This window comes from Apis cerana, linkage group LG7, assembly GCF_029169275.1.
Source record: "Apis cerana isolate GH-2021 linkage group LG7, AcerK_1.0, whole genome shotgun sequence".
Lineage (NCBI taxonomy): Eukaryota > Metazoa > Arthropoda > Insecta > Hymenoptera > Apidae > Apis > Apis cerana.
Window position 1 is genome coordinate 11,895,487 of NC_083858.1, and position 21,672 is coordinate 11,917,158.

The 21,672-nt window shown below is 20.6% G+C and overlaps 4 protein-coding genes across 10 annotated transcripts; 2 read left to right on the top strand and 2 right to left on the bottom strand.

Moving 5' to 3' along the window:
* Positions 1-1,573: 1,573 nt before the first annotated feature.
* LOC107999219 (F-actin-uncapping protein LRRC16A) lies at positions 1,574-10,876 on the bottom strand. Of its 5 annotated transcripts, XM_062077237.1 has the most exons (24): positions 10,734-10,876; positions 10,361-10,458; positions 10,196-10,246; positions 9,933-10,126; positions 9,668-9,845; positions 9,354-9,592; positions 9,185-9,279; positions 9,005-9,046; positions 8,472-8,659; positions 8,300-8,377; positions 7,884-8,217; positions 7,414-7,810; positions 7,009-7,327; positions 6,828-6,941; positions 6,545-6,750; positions 6,253-6,340; positions 5,914-6,135; positions 5,306-5,326; positions 5,007-5,148; positions 4,683-4,932; positions 3,831-4,609; positions 3,523-3,762; positions 3,290-3,354; positions 1,574-3,026 (listed from the first exon to the last, which is right to left on the bottom strand). In XM_062077237.1, the coding sequence occupies exons 1-24, from the start codon at positions 10,768-10,770 to the stop codon at positions 2,913-2,915; spliced, it is 4,491 nt and encodes a 1,496-aa protein (XP_061933221.1). In that variant the 5' UTR covers positions 10,771-10,876; the 3' UTR covers positions 1,574-2,912. The 5 variants fall into 5 exon arrangements, with proteins under 5 accessions (XP_061933221.1, XP_061933223.1, XP_061933222.1 ...); XM_062077239.1 differs by lacking the exon at positions 9,005-9,046; XM_062077238.1 differs by lacking the exon at positions 5,306-5,326.
* Positions 10,877-11,545: 669 nt separating this feature from the next.
* LOC107999372 (enoyl-CoA delta isomerase 1, mitochondrial) lies at positions 11,546-13,020 on the top strand. The gene is made up of 5 exons (XM_017059153.3): positions 11,546-11,683; positions 11,744-12,015; positions 12,126-12,304; positions 12,387-12,508; positions 12,566-13,020. The coding sequence occupies exons 1-5, from the start codon at positions 11,581-11,583 to the stop codon at positions 12,730-12,732; spliced, it is 843 nt and encodes a 280-aa protein (XP_016914642.1). The 5' UTR covers positions 11,546-11,580; the 3' UTR covers positions 12,733-13,020.
* LOC107999371 (dynein regulatory complex subunit 3) lies at positions 11,553-15,978 on the bottom strand. 2 transcript variants are annotated; one of them, XM_017059150.3, is made up of 9 exons: positions 15,278-15,978; positions 14,924-15,207; positions 14,680-14,852; positions 14,325-14,482; positions 14,057-14,249; positions 13,752-13,959; positions 13,427-13,675; positions 13,280-13,356; positions 11,553-13,220 (listed from the first exon to the last, which is right to left on the bottom strand). In XM_017059150.3, the coding sequence occupies exons 1-9, from the start codon at positions 15,453-15,455 to the stop codon at positions 13,082-13,084; spliced, it is 1,659 nt and encodes a 552-aa protein (XP_016914639.2). In that variant the 5' UTR covers positions 15,456-15,978; the 3' UTR covers positions 11,553-13,081. The 2 variants fall into 2 exon arrangements, with proteins under 2 accessions (XP_016914639.2, XP_028523219.1); XM_028667418.2 differs by having other exon boundaries at positions 11,553-11,773; positions 15,278-15,968.
* A 409-nt stretch (positions 15,979-16,387) lies between these two features.
* On the top strand, positions 16,388-21,326 carry LOC107999237 (TOM1-like protein 2). Of its 2 annotated transcripts, XM_062077251.1 has the most exons (9): positions 16,388-16,626; positions 16,905-17,074; positions 17,524-17,805; positions 17,873-18,142; positions 18,352-18,649; positions 18,729-18,849; positions 18,991-19,120; positions 19,571-19,621; positions 19,758-21,326. In XM_062077251.1, exons 1-9 carry the CDS (start codon positions 16,569-16,571, stop codon positions 19,953-19,955), a joined length of 1,578 nt encoding a protein of 525 aa, XP_061933235.1. In that variant the 5' UTR covers positions 16,388-16,568; the 3' UTR covers positions 19,956-21,326. The 2 variants fall into 2 exon arrangements, with proteins under 2 accessions (XP_061933235.1, XP_061933236.1); XM_062077252.1 differs by lacking the exon at positions 19,571-19,621.
* The last annotated feature ends 346 nt before the right edge of the window (positions 21,327-21,672 follow it).

The following is a 21,672-nucleotide window of genomic DNA, read 5'->3' on the forward strand; positions in this document are numbered from 1 at the left end:
GTTTTTTTAAATTTCTCATATAAATATTATTTTATTGAAATAAAAAAAATTATATTCTTATTATAATAATTATATTTTTTTAAAAAAATTATATAAAATTATATAAATATATAAAACTATTAATACATATAAAATAAAAAGAATAATCAATATGCTATGTATGTATGGGAATCTTTATTTACTAATGCATGATTTTATATTGTATGATTAAAGCTATATCAAAATCTGCAATTATTAAATTATTAATAATTATATGTTATTATTATTATATATAATATTTATATAATATTATATATATATATATATATGTATATATATTAATATATATATATAATATTTATTATTGTATATAATACAATCAATAACAGATTTTGAAATATGCTTAATTGCAATATATGTATACATAAATATAAATATAAATACAAGAATGTAAGAAGAAAAAATGTCTGTATGTGTTTAATTTTTTTCGCGCATATATATATATATGTATATGAATGTATGAATATTATATCACTCATTCTAACATATATACAGAGTAATTGCATTTAACGTATTTCCACACTAAAATATAGTTTATTACAGGTAATCTTTTTAGTATAATAATAATTGGTGTAAAAAAAAATTATATATTAAATTTTAAAGAGTAACTTTTATATAAATATTTTAAAAATTGAACGAGTTTTGATAAGTTTATATAAAATAATTCTGTTTTTGGCACAGTTATTTAAATTTTAACTCTTATTTTATATTTATAGAAATCAATACAAATTTTTTTCTTGTAAATATATATATAATTAACTTACATTTTTATATATATTTTAAAAAATCACCTGCAATGTAATATGTATATAAATATATATTAATTACATGCATTTAAGCAAAATTACAGACATATATATGTTTACAAAAATTATATTAAAAATAATTGAATTACAAATTCATCAGTAAACATTATTGAATAGTGAATGAAATTATTAACAATAAAAAATATTATGATTAATTTATAATTTTTGATATTAATTTACTTGTTTTTAATTAATATGTTTAATTTGAAAATATTTCATATTAATATATGATTTAATGTATATTGCATTAATTTTATTTAGTAAAGTTTAAAGTAAATAACTTTTAGTAATTTAGTAAACAAAAAGTCTTTAAAATTTTATAATCTATATGATTTTAAAGATTAATATTTAATATGTTAAAATACAACAATCACATTTTGTTTTAAAATTTGTTTAATTAAATTTAAAAAGAATATTTTCAGTTTAATACGTAATATTATTATATGATTTGTGTTTCTAAATATCTATATGCAAAAAGACTTAAATGTTTTATTAGTTATTAGTTAAATTCAATAGATATTTATATCAAATAGATTAAAATTTATTTGTTTGTCTATGATAATTGCAAATATAACTAATTTACCTATATGTAACTTTTTTTACATATATACATATATATATATGTAATATATATATATATGTATATATGTATATATATATATATATGTATATATATATGCATATATATATATATATATAGGTTTTTGCTATTCAAAAACTAGCTTATAATATATTTATGTAAATTTAATTATGTTATATTGATGTTTTGTTATATATTTTTACATCATATAAAAAAATTACTTGTAAAAAGCCATTCTTTTATAAGAGGATATACATAGTAAAAAAATTTTTTGAAATCATTCTTAATTATAATACATTTAACAAGATATAAAATAGCAAATATAACTTACAAATATTGCAAAAAAATTCTTGGAATATAATAATACTTTGTAATATCTTTTGCTTATTTTATTATTTTAATTCAAAGTTTAATTAGTTTTTCTCTCACTCACATATATTATATATATTATATATGCATTATATAATGTTTATATATTTCATTATTAAATTTTCATAAATCAGTAATAATCATTGACAGTATCATAATTTTTATAAAAATCTTATAATTTTCTTTTTGTTATGTGAAAAACAAAATATTATGTTATATGGCACATTTCATTTTATAATTTTTGGAATATGCTTTGTGCACTTATCAATTCCAATTATATTTAAAAATTGTTAAATAAAAATAACATAATTTAATAAAAGTTATATGAAAACAAATATAAAAAATTATAAACAATAATTAATCTGATTTAAATAAAACTATGTTTTAATATGTTAAAACTATATGTTTTAATAATCACAGGTCTGTTAGAACTGATTGTATAAAAAACAAATTAAAATAATTATTATGAAATTAAAAGAATTTCGACTAATTAAATAATATGAATAAACATTATTTAATGTCATTAAAAATACATTGTGCTAATTTTTTGGTAATAGATTAGCAATCAATATACTTAAAATAATTTATAGAATCAAATATAATTTATATTAAAATCTATTATTTCAAATGTACAGATAAACAATATATAAATATTTGAATGGTAAAACAAATATAACATGATTCATTTTTCAAATAATATTATTTATAATATCAAACAGACCTTTTTTTAAAAATCTGAAGGAATGTAGAAGTATTTAATATATTTTTATGGAAATTAAAATTTTAACATATTGCAATGAAAATATTAAATGATTTGAATACACTAAATACAAATACTTACTTCTAAATTAAAAACCGTATTGCAAATACAGTTTTATAAAGAAACTATAAGATTTTTAATATCTTAGTAATAAGTTGGTACTTTCTATAAGACGTCCAGTACCCTGTCCCTAAATATTTTGTTAGCACTTTTTTATGTATTTGACTTCATATGGCACAAATATAAACATGTCACATATATTTTTTGTGCCTTATATAAAATACTTTGATGAAAGATATTTTAATAAGTATTCAGTCAATGATATTAACTTTTAAATTTTTACTGCATTAAGTCACAATCAAACATCAACTACGTCATTATTGTAATTGAAATTTGAATCACGTAAAAATGAAGTACGTCGAAGTTTAAAATTTATTCGGTTTTCTTCAACCGTTTTCGGCGCTTCCATTACCTAAAAATATAACAATTCCATATAGAATTATATTTTATACAAAATAATATTTCAAAGTAATCTTTTAACAATGTTTTTGTGTTATATCGAAACAAATAAAATATTTAAAAAAAAAAATTATAATTATCGATTCATGTTCAATGAATTTCAAGCGCAAAACAATTTGTTTAAGCTCTTGATAAAGGTTTTAGGTATAAAATTTTAAATATTGCATTCTTTTTGGAATCAAGTGATTAAAAAAAAAAAGACATCACATAAGGTACCTTGATATCTGGTTGGTTGATAGAACGTTGAAGCACCGACCTCCATGCTGCAGGTGCGGTATGCTCTAAAATAATATATACAGCAAGGCTTCTTAATTTAAGGATTCACATGCATATTTACAATATACTTGGGATTAATAAGGAAATGATATATAATTAAAATTTATGCGTGAATAGAGTGGTGTTTACTATATACATTGATCATGCAATAAAAAAACACATTTTTGGCTTACCATTCTCTTTCCTTTCTGTTTTACTTTTATTTAAACTAGCTGCCAATTCTCTGACTGATCTTTTCTCTATACTTGCATTGCTTAAAGAACTAGCAGTACTACTTGTTGATAATGTCGGTGGTAAAGAAGCAGGACCACTTACACCACTATCTGTTGATTCATCAAGAGCATCTCCAGAATCTGGTGTATTTCCAGCTGAAGTATTTGGACTAGAACCATCACTTAATAAATTAAATTCACCTAAAAAATAAATAAATCAAAATATATCACAAACAATTTTTTATTAAATGATTTATTTTTTTTCATACCAGATTTTCTATCAGTGGCCATACTCCAAGGTCTTGGTTTTGGAGCTGTTATAGGCGGAATGGGTTTAGTTTTCGAAAGAGTACCGTTGTTTTTATTATCTGTAGTCGAATTATTTCCTTTGGTTAAAGATCTTAATACTGGAGATTTCGATGCTTCTGAATTATTTTTCATACTGCTACAATTTGTGGGACTACGAAGATCAAAACCAGTCGACCTTAATTTAAGAGAAGGCAAAGGTTGATTTACAGTCTTATCTATTTCTACTATAGATTTTTTTGTTAAACTTTTTCTATTTTCGTGATCCTTAGGAACAATCATTATATCTTTATCTGAAGAATTTGTAGCAATTGTTTGTTGTAATATTTTATTTTCATCTGAATCCCGTAAACTACGAGTATTTGCACCAGATCCAATTGGTAATGTACTACGTTTAGATGTATCAGCAGAATTATTAATGCAATTATTATACATATTGCTATTTGTATCTTTATTATTATCAGATTTTGTAACAATTCTTTCGTGATTTTGAGCATTATCAGTTGTATTTCTTCGAGTTAATGGAGATGCAGTTAATGGTGAATCACCTTGAGATCTTCTCCCAACAAGAGGAGAGAATTTTTCTAAATTATCACTAGATCGTGATCGCGGTGTTGGTTCAAGAAGTGTTTTTAACATCGGAGAACTACAACCAGGTTTTTTATCTGCTTCAGGTGGAATACTTTTATGACTTGTAAGAGATAAATTTGGACTGCCATCAGTTGGAAAAGTATGTAAAGAGCTAAAGCAAAACATAAAAAAATTATATATATAATTTTCGCCAAAAAAATATTAAGTTATTTTTGGAAAAATACCTATCATCGCTCGTGGGAGATATAAGAGGTGTTGTTGGTGTAGTTGGTCTGAAAAAGACATCAAGACCTTCGCCAAGAGCAAGACCATCCATTGGTTGATCAGGTCTTAGCATTGGTCTTGTAGGTGCTCTAGTTTTTGTTCTACGAGGTCTAGATTTCACTAAATGTTGGAGTTGTTGTCCTACAGTATTAGGTAATTCAGAAACAGAATCTAATGATTCTGTTAGAGAATGTTCTGTTTCTGAAATAGCTAAAAGAATATATTGATCTTAAAAATAATAAATTTATTAATTAAACATTTTTTATACTAAAAAAGATGTTAACCTTCTGTTTGATTTTTTGGTAACGTTGGTAACAAGTCTGGAATATCATCAGCTGAAAGTCCTTCTACAGAATCGACTACAGATTTTGGTCGTAATTTTCTTCCATGTAAACTTTTTCGTTTATTTGATAAATGTGGTGTAGCCTGAATAAAAAACAATTAATACAATTATATAAAATATTATTAAAAAATAATTATATTAAGTATTAATAAATTGTATTAAGAAATAACATATATGAAGTAGTATATTTTAATAAATAAATAAAATATTTTTAAATATTTATATATACATTTTACTTACAAGATTTAAATAATCCAATTTCTAGACAGACATGAAAATGTTATATTATAATTATTATAATATATATTATAAATATTATAATTTTATATATAATATAATATTATATAATATAATAATATTAAATAAAATAAATAAAAATATTATATAATATTATAACATATATTATAATATATAATATATAATAATATATATATAAATAAGTTTAAGATGATTTCTTATGCGATAAAATTTAATTATTATTGTAGAATTAATTTTAATATTTAATTTTAATATTGATTATAGAATTAATTTTTTAAAGAATTTTTATTTTTAAAGATTTATAAAATTCTTTGCATACTTTGCATATTGTATTTTAAATTTTCTTTTCTATTTTTTTGAATTCAATCATATTTTAAAAATATATAATGCATATATATAAATGCATGCATATTCAATACATGAAGTTAAATGAATTTCATACATGAAAATTAATAAAATGAAAAGTAAATATTTAAAATTTTTGTATAAAAAATCATCATTTGCATCTATATATGTACATATATATATATATATTTTTTTTTTCTCAATATAATTTTCATTATATAATTATAAAAAAATTATTAATTTACCATTGGAGATTGATCACTGGAACATTGGCTGATAGAATTCACAAGTGAATAAGTTTCTGGTGGACAATCTTCTTCTGATGCAATACTAATTCTACCAACTGGTAATGTAGATACACCTACAGTGCTTGTAACTCCTATAACACTTCCACTACTCATTGAACCGGCACTAGGTCGTAATACATCAGGTGTGCTACTTCTTGTTCTACTATCACAATCACCAATCTAAAAATATCAATGTAAATATTAATAACTTCATATCAATAACTTTAATATATAATTATAATATATAATTTAATATATAGTATAAATACATATATATTATAAATATATTATACATACTAAGTTTTTATAGCTTCTTGACAATGATTCAATTACTTCATCTGTTATTCTGTCAGATACATGTGCAGCAACTGCCAAATTTAATTCACTATAAAAACAAATAGTAATATATAATTACAAAAATTAATATAAAATATTATATAATATTATAATATATATAATATTATACATAATATAACAATATTTATTATTATATTACTATATTATTATATATTACTATGTTATTATATAACACATATATGTACATAAAATATTAATATTATAAGTAAATATAAACAAATATAAACTATACTTGACTCTATTGACTATATCTGCTCCAGCCTGTTCTGTAATAGTAGTATGAACAAATTCATTACTGATTTGATTTTTTTCTTTGCAACTACTTCGTAAATCATCTTCCACTGCAACTGATTCACTTTCATCGCCTCTAATCACTGTTTGTGAAAGTATAGTAGGACATTGTTCATTTGCACATTTTATCATAGCGTCTAATGAATCCTATATTATTTAAAAAATTAATTATTAAATTTTAAATAATAATAATAAAAATATATTTTCTTTTAAATGCAAAATACCTGCAAATATATAGTTACAACTTTATGAAGTTCGTTTGCCATTTCGTGTAATTTTAATTCAATTGGATTATTTTCATCTCGTCGTTGAAGAACTTCATGTAATCGTGGTAAAAGCTAAAAAAAATTTATTTGCATATAAAGGTTTATTCATAATTTTTCTTTAATATTTAATATCTTATACCTGCTTAGAATTATCTGCATCTTGTATTAGTCCAGTTGCATAATTAATATCATTATTAGCATCACAACTTTCTGCAGCAATAGCTTTAATAGTATCTTGAGTTTGTACAACAAGTCTATCAACCATTTGTTGTGTAGAACTTAATAAAAATCCTTGTTGCAATCTAAATGCTTGTCCATGACTATATTTACATGGTGTAACATTTCTTTGTAATAAATCCTGAATTTTTTTAATTAATTGTTCAGTTTTCTCAGCAGAAGTTTTCATACAAGGTTGTAAATCATAAATTGGAAATGGCATATGTCGTACGCTACAATTTCTATAAAAAAGTTTTATATATATTAAAATATCATATAAATAAAAATTATTAATATATTTTCATTATTAATATATAAAATTATATACTTTTCTAAGGCATGAACAATGTCAGCATAACCTTGAAGAGTAATATTATTTTTGTCATAAATAATGGTCCTCAAATGATTATTAATTTGTAATGCTTTTGCTAATAATCTAGCACCAGGATCTCCAATTTGATTACCACTAATATCTAAGATATGAAGACATGTATTACTCCCAAGAGCATTAATAAGATTATAGAGATCAGATTTTAATCGAGAATCTGGTAAATGTAATGCTTGTAAAACACAATCATCTTCTTGAAGCATTTGTACAAGAGCATCCATCACAACAGCTATATGTTTGCTTTTCATGCTAATAGTATTACGACCCATATATAATTGTTTGATAGATTTATTTTTCCCTATAGCAGTTATTACTTGTGCTAAATCAACATCCATATCTGTAAAAAAATATGAAATACAAAATTTAAACATTAAAATAATAGATTTGTTTACATTATAATACATACTTACTGCTATCTGAAATATCCAGTGATGCTATGCATCGTACACCATGGATACATGATTCCAATACATGAGCACCCATAGAGCTTAAATTATTTCCACTCATATCAAGTTCTAAACCAACTGTACTTTCATTGCATGCTAAACCAAGTAATAAATGTTTCAATGCTTCTAATGGCAATTTACAACAAGATATATTTAAGTACTTTAATGAGAGAGTAGCTGTAAAAAACTGCTTAAAACTGGGAGGTATTTCTTTGGTTTTTTTGCTTGAAAAAGAGTTGCGAGCAACATTTAAATGGACTAGATTAGTTGCACAACCCCGTAATAAAGCACCAAATAGCTAAATAAAATAAATACAAAATATGAAGCTATTTAAATTTAATTAATAGAAAATTAAAATACGCATACACATAATTACTTACACATTCTAGAGTTGTATCTGTACCACTTAGATCTAAATGAGTTAAACTATTAGGTTGTGCCAAAAAATTACATAAATTCTGTAAATGTATAATAACCATTTTCCATTTATTATTACTTGTTACATATTAAATTAATATAACTAATTATTTAATTAAACTTTAAATAACTTACATTGATATCATCTTTCAAAGAATTTTCTGAAAGATTCAAATATTGTAAACTAGTTGGCATGCTTCTGTTTAAACTTAATGCATGTGCAATTTGACTTATTCCTTTTCCAGTTAATCCACAATGTGCCAAGTTTAATTTTTGTAAACCCTTAGCTAATTTTCCAATAGGTCCGCTTAAATGTGCACCTCCTTAAAAATGATACTATTGAAAGTACTATTATATTATTATGATATTAAATTATTAAATTATTAAATATTAAATGAAAAATTTTTAATTTATTCATTTAATAATTAATTTATTCATTTAAGATAAAATAAATAAATAATATAATATATATTAATAATAATTATAATAATATATGTTAATAATATAGTATATCACATTATTTATATAAATTTATATAATATATACTATTAAATACATATAAGTTATGAATATTAAATAATTAAATATATATTGAAACAATGAATGAAGGTTTGTTTCTAAACATAAAAAGTTAAGGAATTTAATAACATTAATAATTATTTGCACACCTTGCATTAATTTGGCTATTATCCCACACAAGCTAGAGGCTCCTATAAAAATATAAAAAAAAATTGTACAGGGATACTTTAAAAATATATTTAAAAACTAAAAAATAAGAAATTATAAACACAAAATGAATTTACTAAGGAAGAACATTTCATATAAAAATCTTTATATATAATACTTGCCTTTATCTTCAATAGTATTATAAGATAGATCAATAGTCTGTAACATTGTATTAGCATTAGAGATTAGAGCTAATGATAATTTATGTGCAAAATCCCTAAAAAAATAATATTTTTTAATTTATTATATAAAATTATTTTTATAATTTTTATATTTTTTTTTTATTTTTACCATTTTATTCCAAGATTATCTAAATAAAGTTCTTGAATGGAAAGGGATCTGCGCATAACATGTAACAATCTTTCTAAAGGTTCATGACTTAGTTTAAGATGAGATGCCCTTAATTTAGTAAACCAAGTATTATATTCCAAGGCAGAAATAATTGGCACCAAATCTTTTTGATCTAAATGATCAAAATCTCTTAAATTTAACTCTCTAGTGTCATGAGAGAGATATATTGTATCAACGTCCTATAAATGAAACTTTCTTAAAAAAAATTCAATAATATAATATAATATAATATTTCATATACTTTAACAAGTTACCCAAGCTACTTCTTCTCTATATGGTACACCATGTAAATCACACATGCATGCATATTGGGTTGAAAATCCCCCACAAGGTCCTGTATGTCTTGTTGCTTCTGTACTTCTAGCTAATTCACTACCTCTTATACTCTGCAATCTACTAGCTGGTATTATTTCTATTTTTCTTATAATATAACTATAATAAAAATCATATAATATTAATATTAATAATTTTAATAAAGATAAATACATAAAAAATACATAAAAAAAATAATATATATACTTTAATGGTACAGTGGGAAAGATATTTCGAATTGCAGTATGTAAGGCCTCAATCATTGCATCTACTTCTGCAGTATCTGCACCTGCTCCCGTGGTAGTAAAATTATAATATCTTTCCCCAACATTTAAAGATAATTGATTTGCTCTTTTGGATTCTATGGATGTTATTTCTAAATAATGAAAATGGCAGTCAATCTGTAAATTAATAAATAATTATAAAATTTTATTTATAACAAAAAATTACTTATATACTTATAAACTTACTCTTGTGGGCACTTTAGCCGTTAATAGAAATAAACGGCATGGTGAAAAGACCTTAATTCAAAAAAAAATTTAATTTTTTTTATTAATTTATCATTTCAAATAATTTTAAAAATTCTACTTCATAATTCTATATCATAATATTTTAATATTTTAAATATTACTTACCAAAACACGATTTTCTTGCTTATCTTGTTTTGTTTCCAGTTTTACAACATTTTTTAATAATATCTTGACATGCTTACCTAATAATGCTTTCACTGATTCTATAAAAAATAATTTATGAAAAATAGATTTATATATACTTATAATTAATAGAATGTATGAAATTAATAGAAAGATTTTTAAAATTCAATTTGGATCCAATTTCTATAATTATAAAATGGAATAAAAAAAACTAACAAAATTAAATTATTTATTATTATTAAAATTAATTATTAAATATTATTACTAAATAAAGATTATTTAAAAGAAAAAATCATATTTTTTTAATGTATGACAGCTCGACAATACGAACGTAAACATTCAATAAAAGACAAACCATTTAAATCTTTCGTAAGTTGCGATCTTGTTGACATTTTGCTAATTGATTTATTTTTCAAATATCAACTGATCCATTTAAGACATTATTTTTCCTTGTCACACAGTGACCGAAGTCTTGTAACTTTCTAAAAAAATGTTAAGATAAAGGGCGATGTCACGAAACTATAAAGCTGAATAGCCGCCATATTAGCACCTGCCCGTAATCTATTCTGTTTCATTCCAATTCGTTCCATTTTTACAAGTGTATTTATGTAAATTATTTTTAAAAAAGATTTCTTTTCTGTTTTATTAATATATATTCTCAATTATAATAATTTATAAATATAATAATATTTTATATTAATTATACATCTAAAGATATTTATGTCAATTTTTATAACATATGTTCTATTTTGTTAACATATGTTCTACTAAATTTTACAATTAATATAATATTTAAATTTGATTAATAAAATATTTTTTTCGTAGATATTTAATAAATAAGATTTATTACGTTCTTTTCTGAATTGTATCTTATTTATTGTTATTAACATAACAATATTTAAATAATATAAATAATATAATATTTAAATTTAAATAAAAAAAAACATTACTGAAATATTTATGATTATAATATTATAATATAATATATAATATATACATAATTATAAAATATTATAGAATAATTAAATATTATTTATAATTTATAAAATAATTATTATATACATAATAAAAAGTAAAATAAATATAAAATTATGCACTATAATCGTATAATACATATATATTTATATCGCAGACGAGAATGATTATATTATTCTATTTTAATTTCAGAATTATATTTATTTTATTGATAATCGATAATCGAAATGTTTATTGTAAAAAGAATTTTTAACAAAAATTTACAAATTCCTTTATATAGAACTTATACAGTAAATTCAAAAATAATTGAAGTCACGAAAGATGATATAGGTAATTATGATTACTTTAATTACATGAAATAAATTTTTATTTAATAATTTTATTTTCCAGATATTGCTACAATATCAATGGCACATCCACCTGTAAATTGTTTAAATAAAGAATTATTAAATGCTTTAAATACATCCTTAATGAATGTACAAAAACAAAAATGTCAAGGTGTTATATTAACATCATCATTATCAAATATATTTTCAGCTGGAATTGATTTAAAGGAAATATATAATAGAACTGAAAAACAACTTAGTGAATATTGGACAACAATACAAAACACATGGTTAACTTTATATAATTTGGAAATACCAATAGCTGCTGCTATTAATGTATTATTCTAAATATTATTTTTTTAATAATATAATGATACGAATGATCTAAAAAATTATTTTTTTGATAATATTAATAATATATTAACAATGTAATTTTATTAAAAAAGGGTTCTAGTCCTGCTGGTGGATGTATATTAGCAATGTCTTGTGAATATAGAATTTTAGTTGAAGGAAAATATACCATAGGATTAAATGAAACACAATTGGGAATTACTGTTTCAGAATGGATGAGGGCTCTTTATGTTGATATAATAGGATATAGAAGAGCTGAATTAGCACTTTTACAGTAATTTATTATTGACAAATGTATAATAAAATATTTATTTCACTTTATAATGTTTATAATTAATAAAAAAATATTAATTTAGAGGAACATTATTTCATCCAAAAGAAGCATTAGAAATTGGACTTGTAGATGAATTAGCTTTAAATAAAGCAAACGCAATTGAAAGATGTCAAAATTATATCAAAAGCTTTAAGAATATACCCTGTAAGTATAGTTTTTATCTAAAATAATTAAAATTTACTAATTAAACTATTTATGAAGTTAAAGGAAGACAAAAAACAAAAATGGAACTAAGAAAACATAATTCATCATGGTTAAAAGCAAATGCAAATTCAGATCTTAATGAATTTATAACATTTGTTCAATCTCCAAATGTACAAGCTAATTTAAAATTATATATTGAAGCTTTGCAAAATAAAAATGTTTAATTCAAATATTTCTTTCAACTATAAGTTAAAGAAATAATATTATTTTTATATAAAAATAATATAAAAATAAACTTATATATAATATAAAACTAATATAAATAAACTAATATAGAACTTTTATAAAAATAAATTTTCATATAAAAAATTTATCGTGGAGAATTTTATAAACATGAATTTTTATACAAATATATTGATATATTGAAATGTATTAATATGTAATAATATGTAATTAATATGTAATAATATTAAATTTATATTTTTCAATAAATATATATAATTCAATAAAAATACTTAGTTTTTTTAAATATTTATTTTTAAATGAATAATTTGAGAAATATTCTATTAAATTTTAAGTAGTTTCAAGTGCTAATATAACTTCTGGATCACTAATATTTAATTGCTGTAAGAGATACAAAAATTCTTCTTGTTGAGAATCTGCAAAGTGTGCTATTTCTAATACTTGTTGATTATTTCTTTCAATTTCTTGCCTATTAAATAAAAAATTTAAAAGAAAGTATAAAAATACATAAAGAAAAAAGTAATTTACCTTGATAATTCTTCATTATATTCTTTAAGCCAATTTCTTAATCGATTTACCATGCTATCTTCTCGAGCATCTATTACCTAGAATTATTTTCTTAATTTTTAAAGTGAAGAAAAATTTAAAAAAATATATAGAAATATTATTTCTTACTTGTAAATGTCTTTCATGAGAATTATTAAGATTATAATTTAACATTTCTTTATCTTCACATAAATTTAATAAATGACGAGGTAGTTTTTGATCTTCTCCAAAACCACTAAGATAATATAAAATTAATCCATTAATAGTATCATTATATTCTGCTTCGCAATTACGTAATTGTGAAAAATATCCTCGTGCAGTTGTTAAGAAAGATTCTATCATATCGGAAATATTAATTCTGAATATTTCATTTATATCCTTTGTTAGAAAAAAACTTTTTTTAATATTTTCAATCTAAAATTTTTATATATAATATATTTTAATAAAAATATACTTGTATTTGCTCATGTAGATCTACTTCAATGGTCATTAATTTTGTCCATGTTTCAGTTACTATATTATTAAATTCTTGAGAAAGTTGTTGTGCCTTTTGAGTTATATCTTCTAATGTAGCAGCATCTATATCTTCAACTAATTTTTTTAATAATTGTTTAATATTTACTAATGTGACAGCTTTAGTTTGCAAAACTTCATTTACAATCCTGTAATTAGAAATAATATAAATTGTTTCAATTTTATATTTATATCCTCCTTATATCTATGTTTACATTTTATATTTATTTTATATATATCACTCACATCCTTCCTTGATTTTGTGAAATATTTTTTCCTTCATTTACGCCAATATTATAAAGATTTATTTCATCTAAACGTTTGTCATATTCTTTTAATCCTACTTCACAAAGTTCTTGACATAAACTAGAAAAATTTACTTTATATTGTTCATATGCATTTTGTGTATCTTCATTTACCATAGATAAATCTTTTCCTTCTAAATATAAAATGAATTTAATATATTATTAATAAACAAAAAAATATTATTATATTTAGTAATAACTTTATAAACCTTTGTCATATTCAAACATTTGATAAAAAAGATGATCTTCATCAAGATATTCTACACATGCAGTAGTAAGAAAAGCTAGTTTTTTTTCACGTTCTTGTCTTATATTCAATTCTTCTTTTTCTTTCATTTCTGCTTCTTCTAAAATATGTAAAGCTCTACTATAAATTATATAATATTAGTAAATTTGTATATATATATATATATATATATATTTATTCATATTATATGTTATTATATATAATATATTCATATTATATATATATGTATATATATATAAATAATATATTCATATTATATATATATGATATATAATATAATATAATATATAAATATATTATAAAAATTGTATAATTACTAATGTTTTTCTCTAGCTGTCTGTCTTTGTTCTTTAGTTATCATTTTGTATTCATAATAAATTAATTGAGGTATAAATGCAAACACATAATCTAAATATCCCTCTTCTTCTGTGCATGGATTTCCACTCATATTCAAACTATATAAATTTTTAAATTTTCTTAAATATAATACCTAAATAATAATACAAATAAATAAAAATACAAAAATATAAAATTTTCAAGATTAATTTATATGATACATACATGTTTCCAATTTGATATAATATTATTACCAATACTAAAAATCGTAAGATGGTATAAACTATCTATGTTCTCTATTTCATTAATTTCATTATTAAATAAAAGTAATATTTCCAATTTTGTTAAATTGTCTAAATTTTCTATAATTTTAATACGATTGAAAGATAAATCTAATTCTTTCAAATTAACAAGAGCATCAAGATTTTCTATTTTTTCAATTATATTATTGGATAATTTTAATTTTGTAAGATTTGGCATCATCCATAAATAATCTATTTTTAAAATATCTAAAAAAATAGGTTTATATTATAATAAATGTAAAATCAAAATCAAAATAATATCATATTTAATACATACTAAGAAATTCGATTCGAATTTCTTTTGTTTCATCCAAGTTAATACCATCCTCATAAAAAAGTCTACCAGCTATTCCTTTCGGTCCTTGTTCAATTATTAAGTTTAATAACATATCTTCATTTATTATACGAGGCTGTGCAAATTCTTGTAATATGGTAGGAACATCATTCGCATTCATTTTTAGTTTTTTTATAAAATTATATAAATATATAAATTATATAAAATTAAATCGACTACTATGAGAATTTATTGTATCATATCATATTGTTTTTATTCAGTTGCTGCGCAACGATGATTTATCAATAAGAATTTTTTATAATTAAACGAAGGGCTAAACTATGTAATCATGATTAAATCATAATCAAATTAAATCATTGATTAATATATATTGACATTATTATATTTAATTAAATTAATATAATTATATATAAATTGTTAAAAATTAATGCTTCGAATATAAATTATTTAATAACAAATGTCTTTATAGAAAGTCTTTATAGAAAAATATTTATAAAAGTTAATTATATATATTTTTCTTTTACTTCGCACATAATTAATTGATTCTTAAAACTTTATTTTTAAATTCGAATAAAAATTATATATATATTTATGAATAACAAATTATTTTTTATAAATTTTTGTTTTTTTAGCACTCTCTATTTGATTATATAATTATATACATTTAAATATTGATCCAAAATGAAAAGAATCTTGAAATTATATATTCTATGATTAAATTTCAAAGTTAATTATTATTGATAATTATTAAATTAAATTATATTTTTTATTATACGAACAAGAAATTTAATAAAAATTTATATATAATGCAATTTATCTCTTTCTATTAAATTATTTAATTATAAAAATTTAAAAAAAATTTAAACAGAAATTTAAATCATAACTAAAATTTCGAAAATTATTTTATTTTCAACATATAGCATATATAAATATTTAATTTTATTTCAAATTTAAAGAATTTATTAATAAATTCATTTTATATTAAAATTTATTTGTTTGTAAAATAAAATGAATTTGCTTTAAATGTTAGATCCAATCAGAATAGTATTCTCAAAGTGTTGTATCTGATTGGTTAAAATTTCATGTCATTTTGTATTTGACGTCTGCCTTTATCATTGTATGGGTCATATGATACTGACGTTCTCAGTATAAAAAGTTTTTAATTTATTATTAAATATTGTTCCTGTCAAAATTTGTTACGTGCCTTACATATGCACAAGTGAATCAAATTAATATAATTGAATATAAAATCAATTTCATATATCGTGTAATAATGTCATTTTTTGGAGTAAATGTCAATCCATTTTCGACACCAGTAGGACAGAAAATAGGTAAGTTTCTTATTTATCTTTACAAAATACATTATATCAATTAATTTAATAATATAATAATAATTAATTAGTTAATTTTTTTTATATGAATCTGCTTGTATTGTCAATATTAATTAATACTTGAATATCTATAGATTTCTTTTTTCTATGTATATATGTCTTCAGACATTTGTGTCATGAATCATAATTTATAATATTAATATTTAATATTTTTTTTTTTTTTACTAAAAAAAAACCGTAAAAAAAAATAAAGTGATATTTTTAATTCTATATTTTAGAACAAGCTACAGATGGTACTTTGCCAAGCGAAAATTGGACACTTAATATGGAAATATGTGATATTATAAATGAAACAGAAGATGGGCCAAGAGATGCAATTAAAGCAATTAAACGCAGACTTAATCAGGCTGCTGGAAAAAATTACACTATAGTCATGTATACTCTTACTGTTAGTATATATTTTTAATAATATTTATATAATATATTTATTTTGGACAATATATATAATATATATATATATATAATATATATATATATATACAACAATATATATAACATAACATAATAAAATTATTACATATAATTAAATAATAATAAATAATATATTTATATATATAATAATATATATTAAATAATATATTTATTTTTAATTTAATTTTCTAAAATTAATTAAAAAATTAATTTCTATAATTAATTTTAAAATATTATAAAATAATAAATTATAAATTAATAAAATAATAAATTATAAAATAATTTTATAAAATAATAAGATATTTTTATTATTATTTAAGATTGATTTTAATTATAATTTAAACTGCTAAATTAATCAATTTTTAAAACTTGTTTATTTCTATCAAATATAAAAATATATAAAATTTATATATTTTAATGAATTAGGTATTGGAAACATGTGTAAAAAATTGTGGAAAACGTTTTCATGCTCTTGCTTGTTCACGAGAATTTGTACAAGAATTGGTTAAGTTAATTGGACCAAAAAATGAACCACCAACAGCAGTGCAAGAAAAAGTTTTAAGTCTAATTCAAACATGGGCAGATACATTCCGTCATCAACCACATACTCAAGGAGTTGTTCAAATATATCAAGAGTTAAAAGTAAAAGGCATACAATTTCCAATGACAGACTTAGATGCTATGGCACCTATTATCACTCCAGAACGAGTAAGATTTATTTTTATTTTAAATGATAATTATCAAAATAATTACATAATTATTAATACAATTACAGAGTGTACCTGAATTAGAACAAAATGTCATGAATATACCTACAGTTGAACAACAATCAACAACTTCTATAACGCCACAAATGCAACAATCTCAGAATCAATCTTCTGGACAATTAACTATGTTGAATGAACAACAAATGGCTAAATTACAAAGTGAACTTGATGTTGTACAAGGAAATATGCGGGTTTTATCAGAAATGCTGGCATATTTTACAAGCTCAGATCAGAATAATAGTCAACAACCTGATCCTGCAGATCTTGAACTTTTATCTGTATGAATATAATTATTTATTTCGTATGAATAATATAGCAAATATCTAACAGTAAATATTTATTATAACTATTATTTTTTTTTTTTAATAATGTTTTATATATAATATTGAAGAAAATCTTTGTATTGTAATTAAAGATATTAAATGATAATAAATATATATATATATAAATATATATATATATGTATATATATAATTACTATTTATAGGAACTTCATTCTACATGCAAAGCAATGCAAGAACGAGTTGTTGATTTAATTGGAAAGTTGGCTCATGATGAAATGACAGCAGAATTATTACGTATAAATGATGAATTAAATAATTTATTTTTGCGTTATTCACGTTATACAAAAAACAAGGCTGTTGCAGCAAGTACTATTTTGGCACAAACAATTGGTCATCCACAAAATATAGATTCTGCTTTATCAATTAATAAACAAGAAGCTGATTCTCTTATTGACTTATCTGATGAAACTGATGCTTTAGAAAAAAAAATGACAAAAATAGGTAATTAAGACAGAATAAATATTATATTTTAACATACACAACATTTGCAATTTTTTAATTTAATTATATTAAATTACAGGTATATCTGATAATATTGAAAAAAGTAGAATAGACAGAAAAGAGAAAAAAGAAGGTGATAATGATGAATTTGATATGTTTGCACAGTCACGAAATACATCTTATGACACTATAAAGAACAGGTTTTTAATATTAATTTTAATTTTTTAAATAATTATATATTATATATTTATGTTGTATATATATATATATATATATATATATATATATATATATATATATATACAATTATTTTATTAAATTTTTATTTATTTTTATTATAGTGGTAGCAAATATGAGGATAATTTGGAGCAGGTGAGCGGAGGAAGTCTCAATACAGCGATTCTCAATCGCAATAATCCTAAGTATCCCCAGCAGACTGCTTCTACAGTTGCTTCTACTACCGCTACTTCTGTGCGTAATTCCTATTATACTAATTATTGCTAAGCATTTAATCAATTTAATCATTTGATCAATATAAGTACTAAAAAAATAAGATTATTATAAATATTAAATTTATCAAAAATTTAATTATACATTATTATGCAAAAATTATATCTTTGTATAATATATATAATTTAGTTATGAATTTGTACTATAAAATTAAAATTATCCTGATAAAGGTAAGAAAAAAAAAAGAATAATATTTATTAAATTTGTAATATTGAAACATATTCTTATTTATTTAGTAGATTTAATTAGTCACTGCTTTTATTTATTGCTTTCTATAGTATGAAGTAAATTAATTTTTTCTTATGTTTCTTTTTTCTTTATTTTTGCCTACATTATGCATACATATTTACATATTTATTATTTTGTTTGATATGTTTATTTTTATTTTCTTTTTTTTTTTTTAACATTCAGATGAATCGGGAATCTGAATTTAATGAGATGGCAGCCTGGTTAGATCATACGGTGAGTTATAAATAAAAATTAGTTTAAGAGTAATATAATAATGAATATTATTTTAAATGTATTTATTTTAATAAATTATTAAAATATTAAATTATATTTAATAAATATTGAAAAAACTTTTACTTTTTCTGTTCAGCCAGGAGCACATGGTGATCAAGAATCCTTAACATCGTCCGAGTTTGAGCGTTTCTTAGCAGAACGAGCAGCTGCGGCTGAAGCTTTACCAACATTACCTGCAACTACTACTAATACTGGAAGTACTACTAATTCTGAAAACTCTAACATTCAACGTCAAATTAATAAAGATCAAGATAAATCTTTATTTGCTCTTTAAACATAATTTTCATATTTACATTCTAGAAAACAGATGGAAATTAAATTTGTTCTGTTTTGATCATCAAATATAAAATCTAATAAATCAATGCTTCTAATAATGATTCTAATATTAGGAACATTGATAAAATAAATTAAAAAAAAAAAATACTATACAAAGAAAAATAAAGAAAAATAAAATGCTTTGCGCTTCTTTGTACTTAAGAATATAATTGATACTAAATGATCATAAATTAGCATTTTATTAAGTTGTAAAAATTTAATAATAATGAATAACTTATTTTAAAATAATCGTTGCGCGTAAATATTACATGATACAGAAGTAGGAATTATATCTTATATTATTTGTATATAAAAAGCACATTGTAAGCAAAATAATATTAATATTATTATATTATTAATAATATAATATTAATATATAATACAATGTGTGATCTCATGCCTTGGAACTATATAAGAATTATTAATTTATGCAGTTGCATTTTTCAAATTTACAAATTTAAAAAAATTTAAATGTGAATGAAAAGAAATGAATATTTCATTATTGACTTTATTAAGCTATAGATGGAAATATTTTTAAATTTATATCTTAATTTTAATTAATATTCTGTATAAATATGTATTCATGATATATTCATTATTGTAGTAATTTTGATTTTTATAAAGTATTATTATCTTAGAATAATAGAAATTTATTAATAGCATTGTTATTATATTATAATTATGTACTGATATTACAGATAATTAATATATTCTAAAATTATATTATAAGAATATATCATTGGTAATAAGGAACATTATGTATATTTTTGTTTGTGATTTATGATTTTTAAATTATAGTTTTATTTTAAAAAAAGCAAATTCATTAAGCTTTATAATAAAAATTAAACTTCTTTATAATAATTTTAAAAATGTGATAAAACTATATTTAAATATTTAATTTTATAAAATTATTATATATTGTATCCTTCTACCAATGAATATTTTACTTTAATATCAAATAGTAAAATATTTTTACTAAAAATAGATTACTTTTGACAAATAGTGCAACATAGCACTAAATATATTAATACTTTTATTCTAGAATAGATAAAATATTTAAAAATATCTCAAGTAGATATTTGAAATAACTAAAATTTGTTTATTTATATAAATTGTATTTAATAATCTTAATCAACTGTAATCAATTTCTATGCAATTTGTATAATCATAAGAAATTTTCTTCTATTTTATGTAATTATTATGATTATTGGATATTGTAGGAAAATTAATTTTATATTTTCAATAATTTCTTTATGTTAGAAAATTATAATAATGATTTAAAATTATATATGATTTTTTCATTTTATAATAAACTTTTCTAATATTGTAACATATGAATAATTATATCAGAAAATTCCAATCCTTGAAATTAAGAATGAATATATATAAAACATAAAATTATAGTATAAGAATTCGAAGATTAATGTAACATTTATTTATGTTATTATTTAATCTACATTTTATTTTACATAAATTTTAATATAGTATTTATTAATAATATTTTAATATTTTAAATTATTTCGATATTTGCATGTAAATTATTAAATATAACAGAAGGATAAATGAAAAAATCTTATCTTTGATATTTAAAGTCCTATTTTTCAAATAAATTTATCTTCTTATTAAATATAATTATATAATCAAATCAAATGAACTGTTTTATAATAAAATAATAT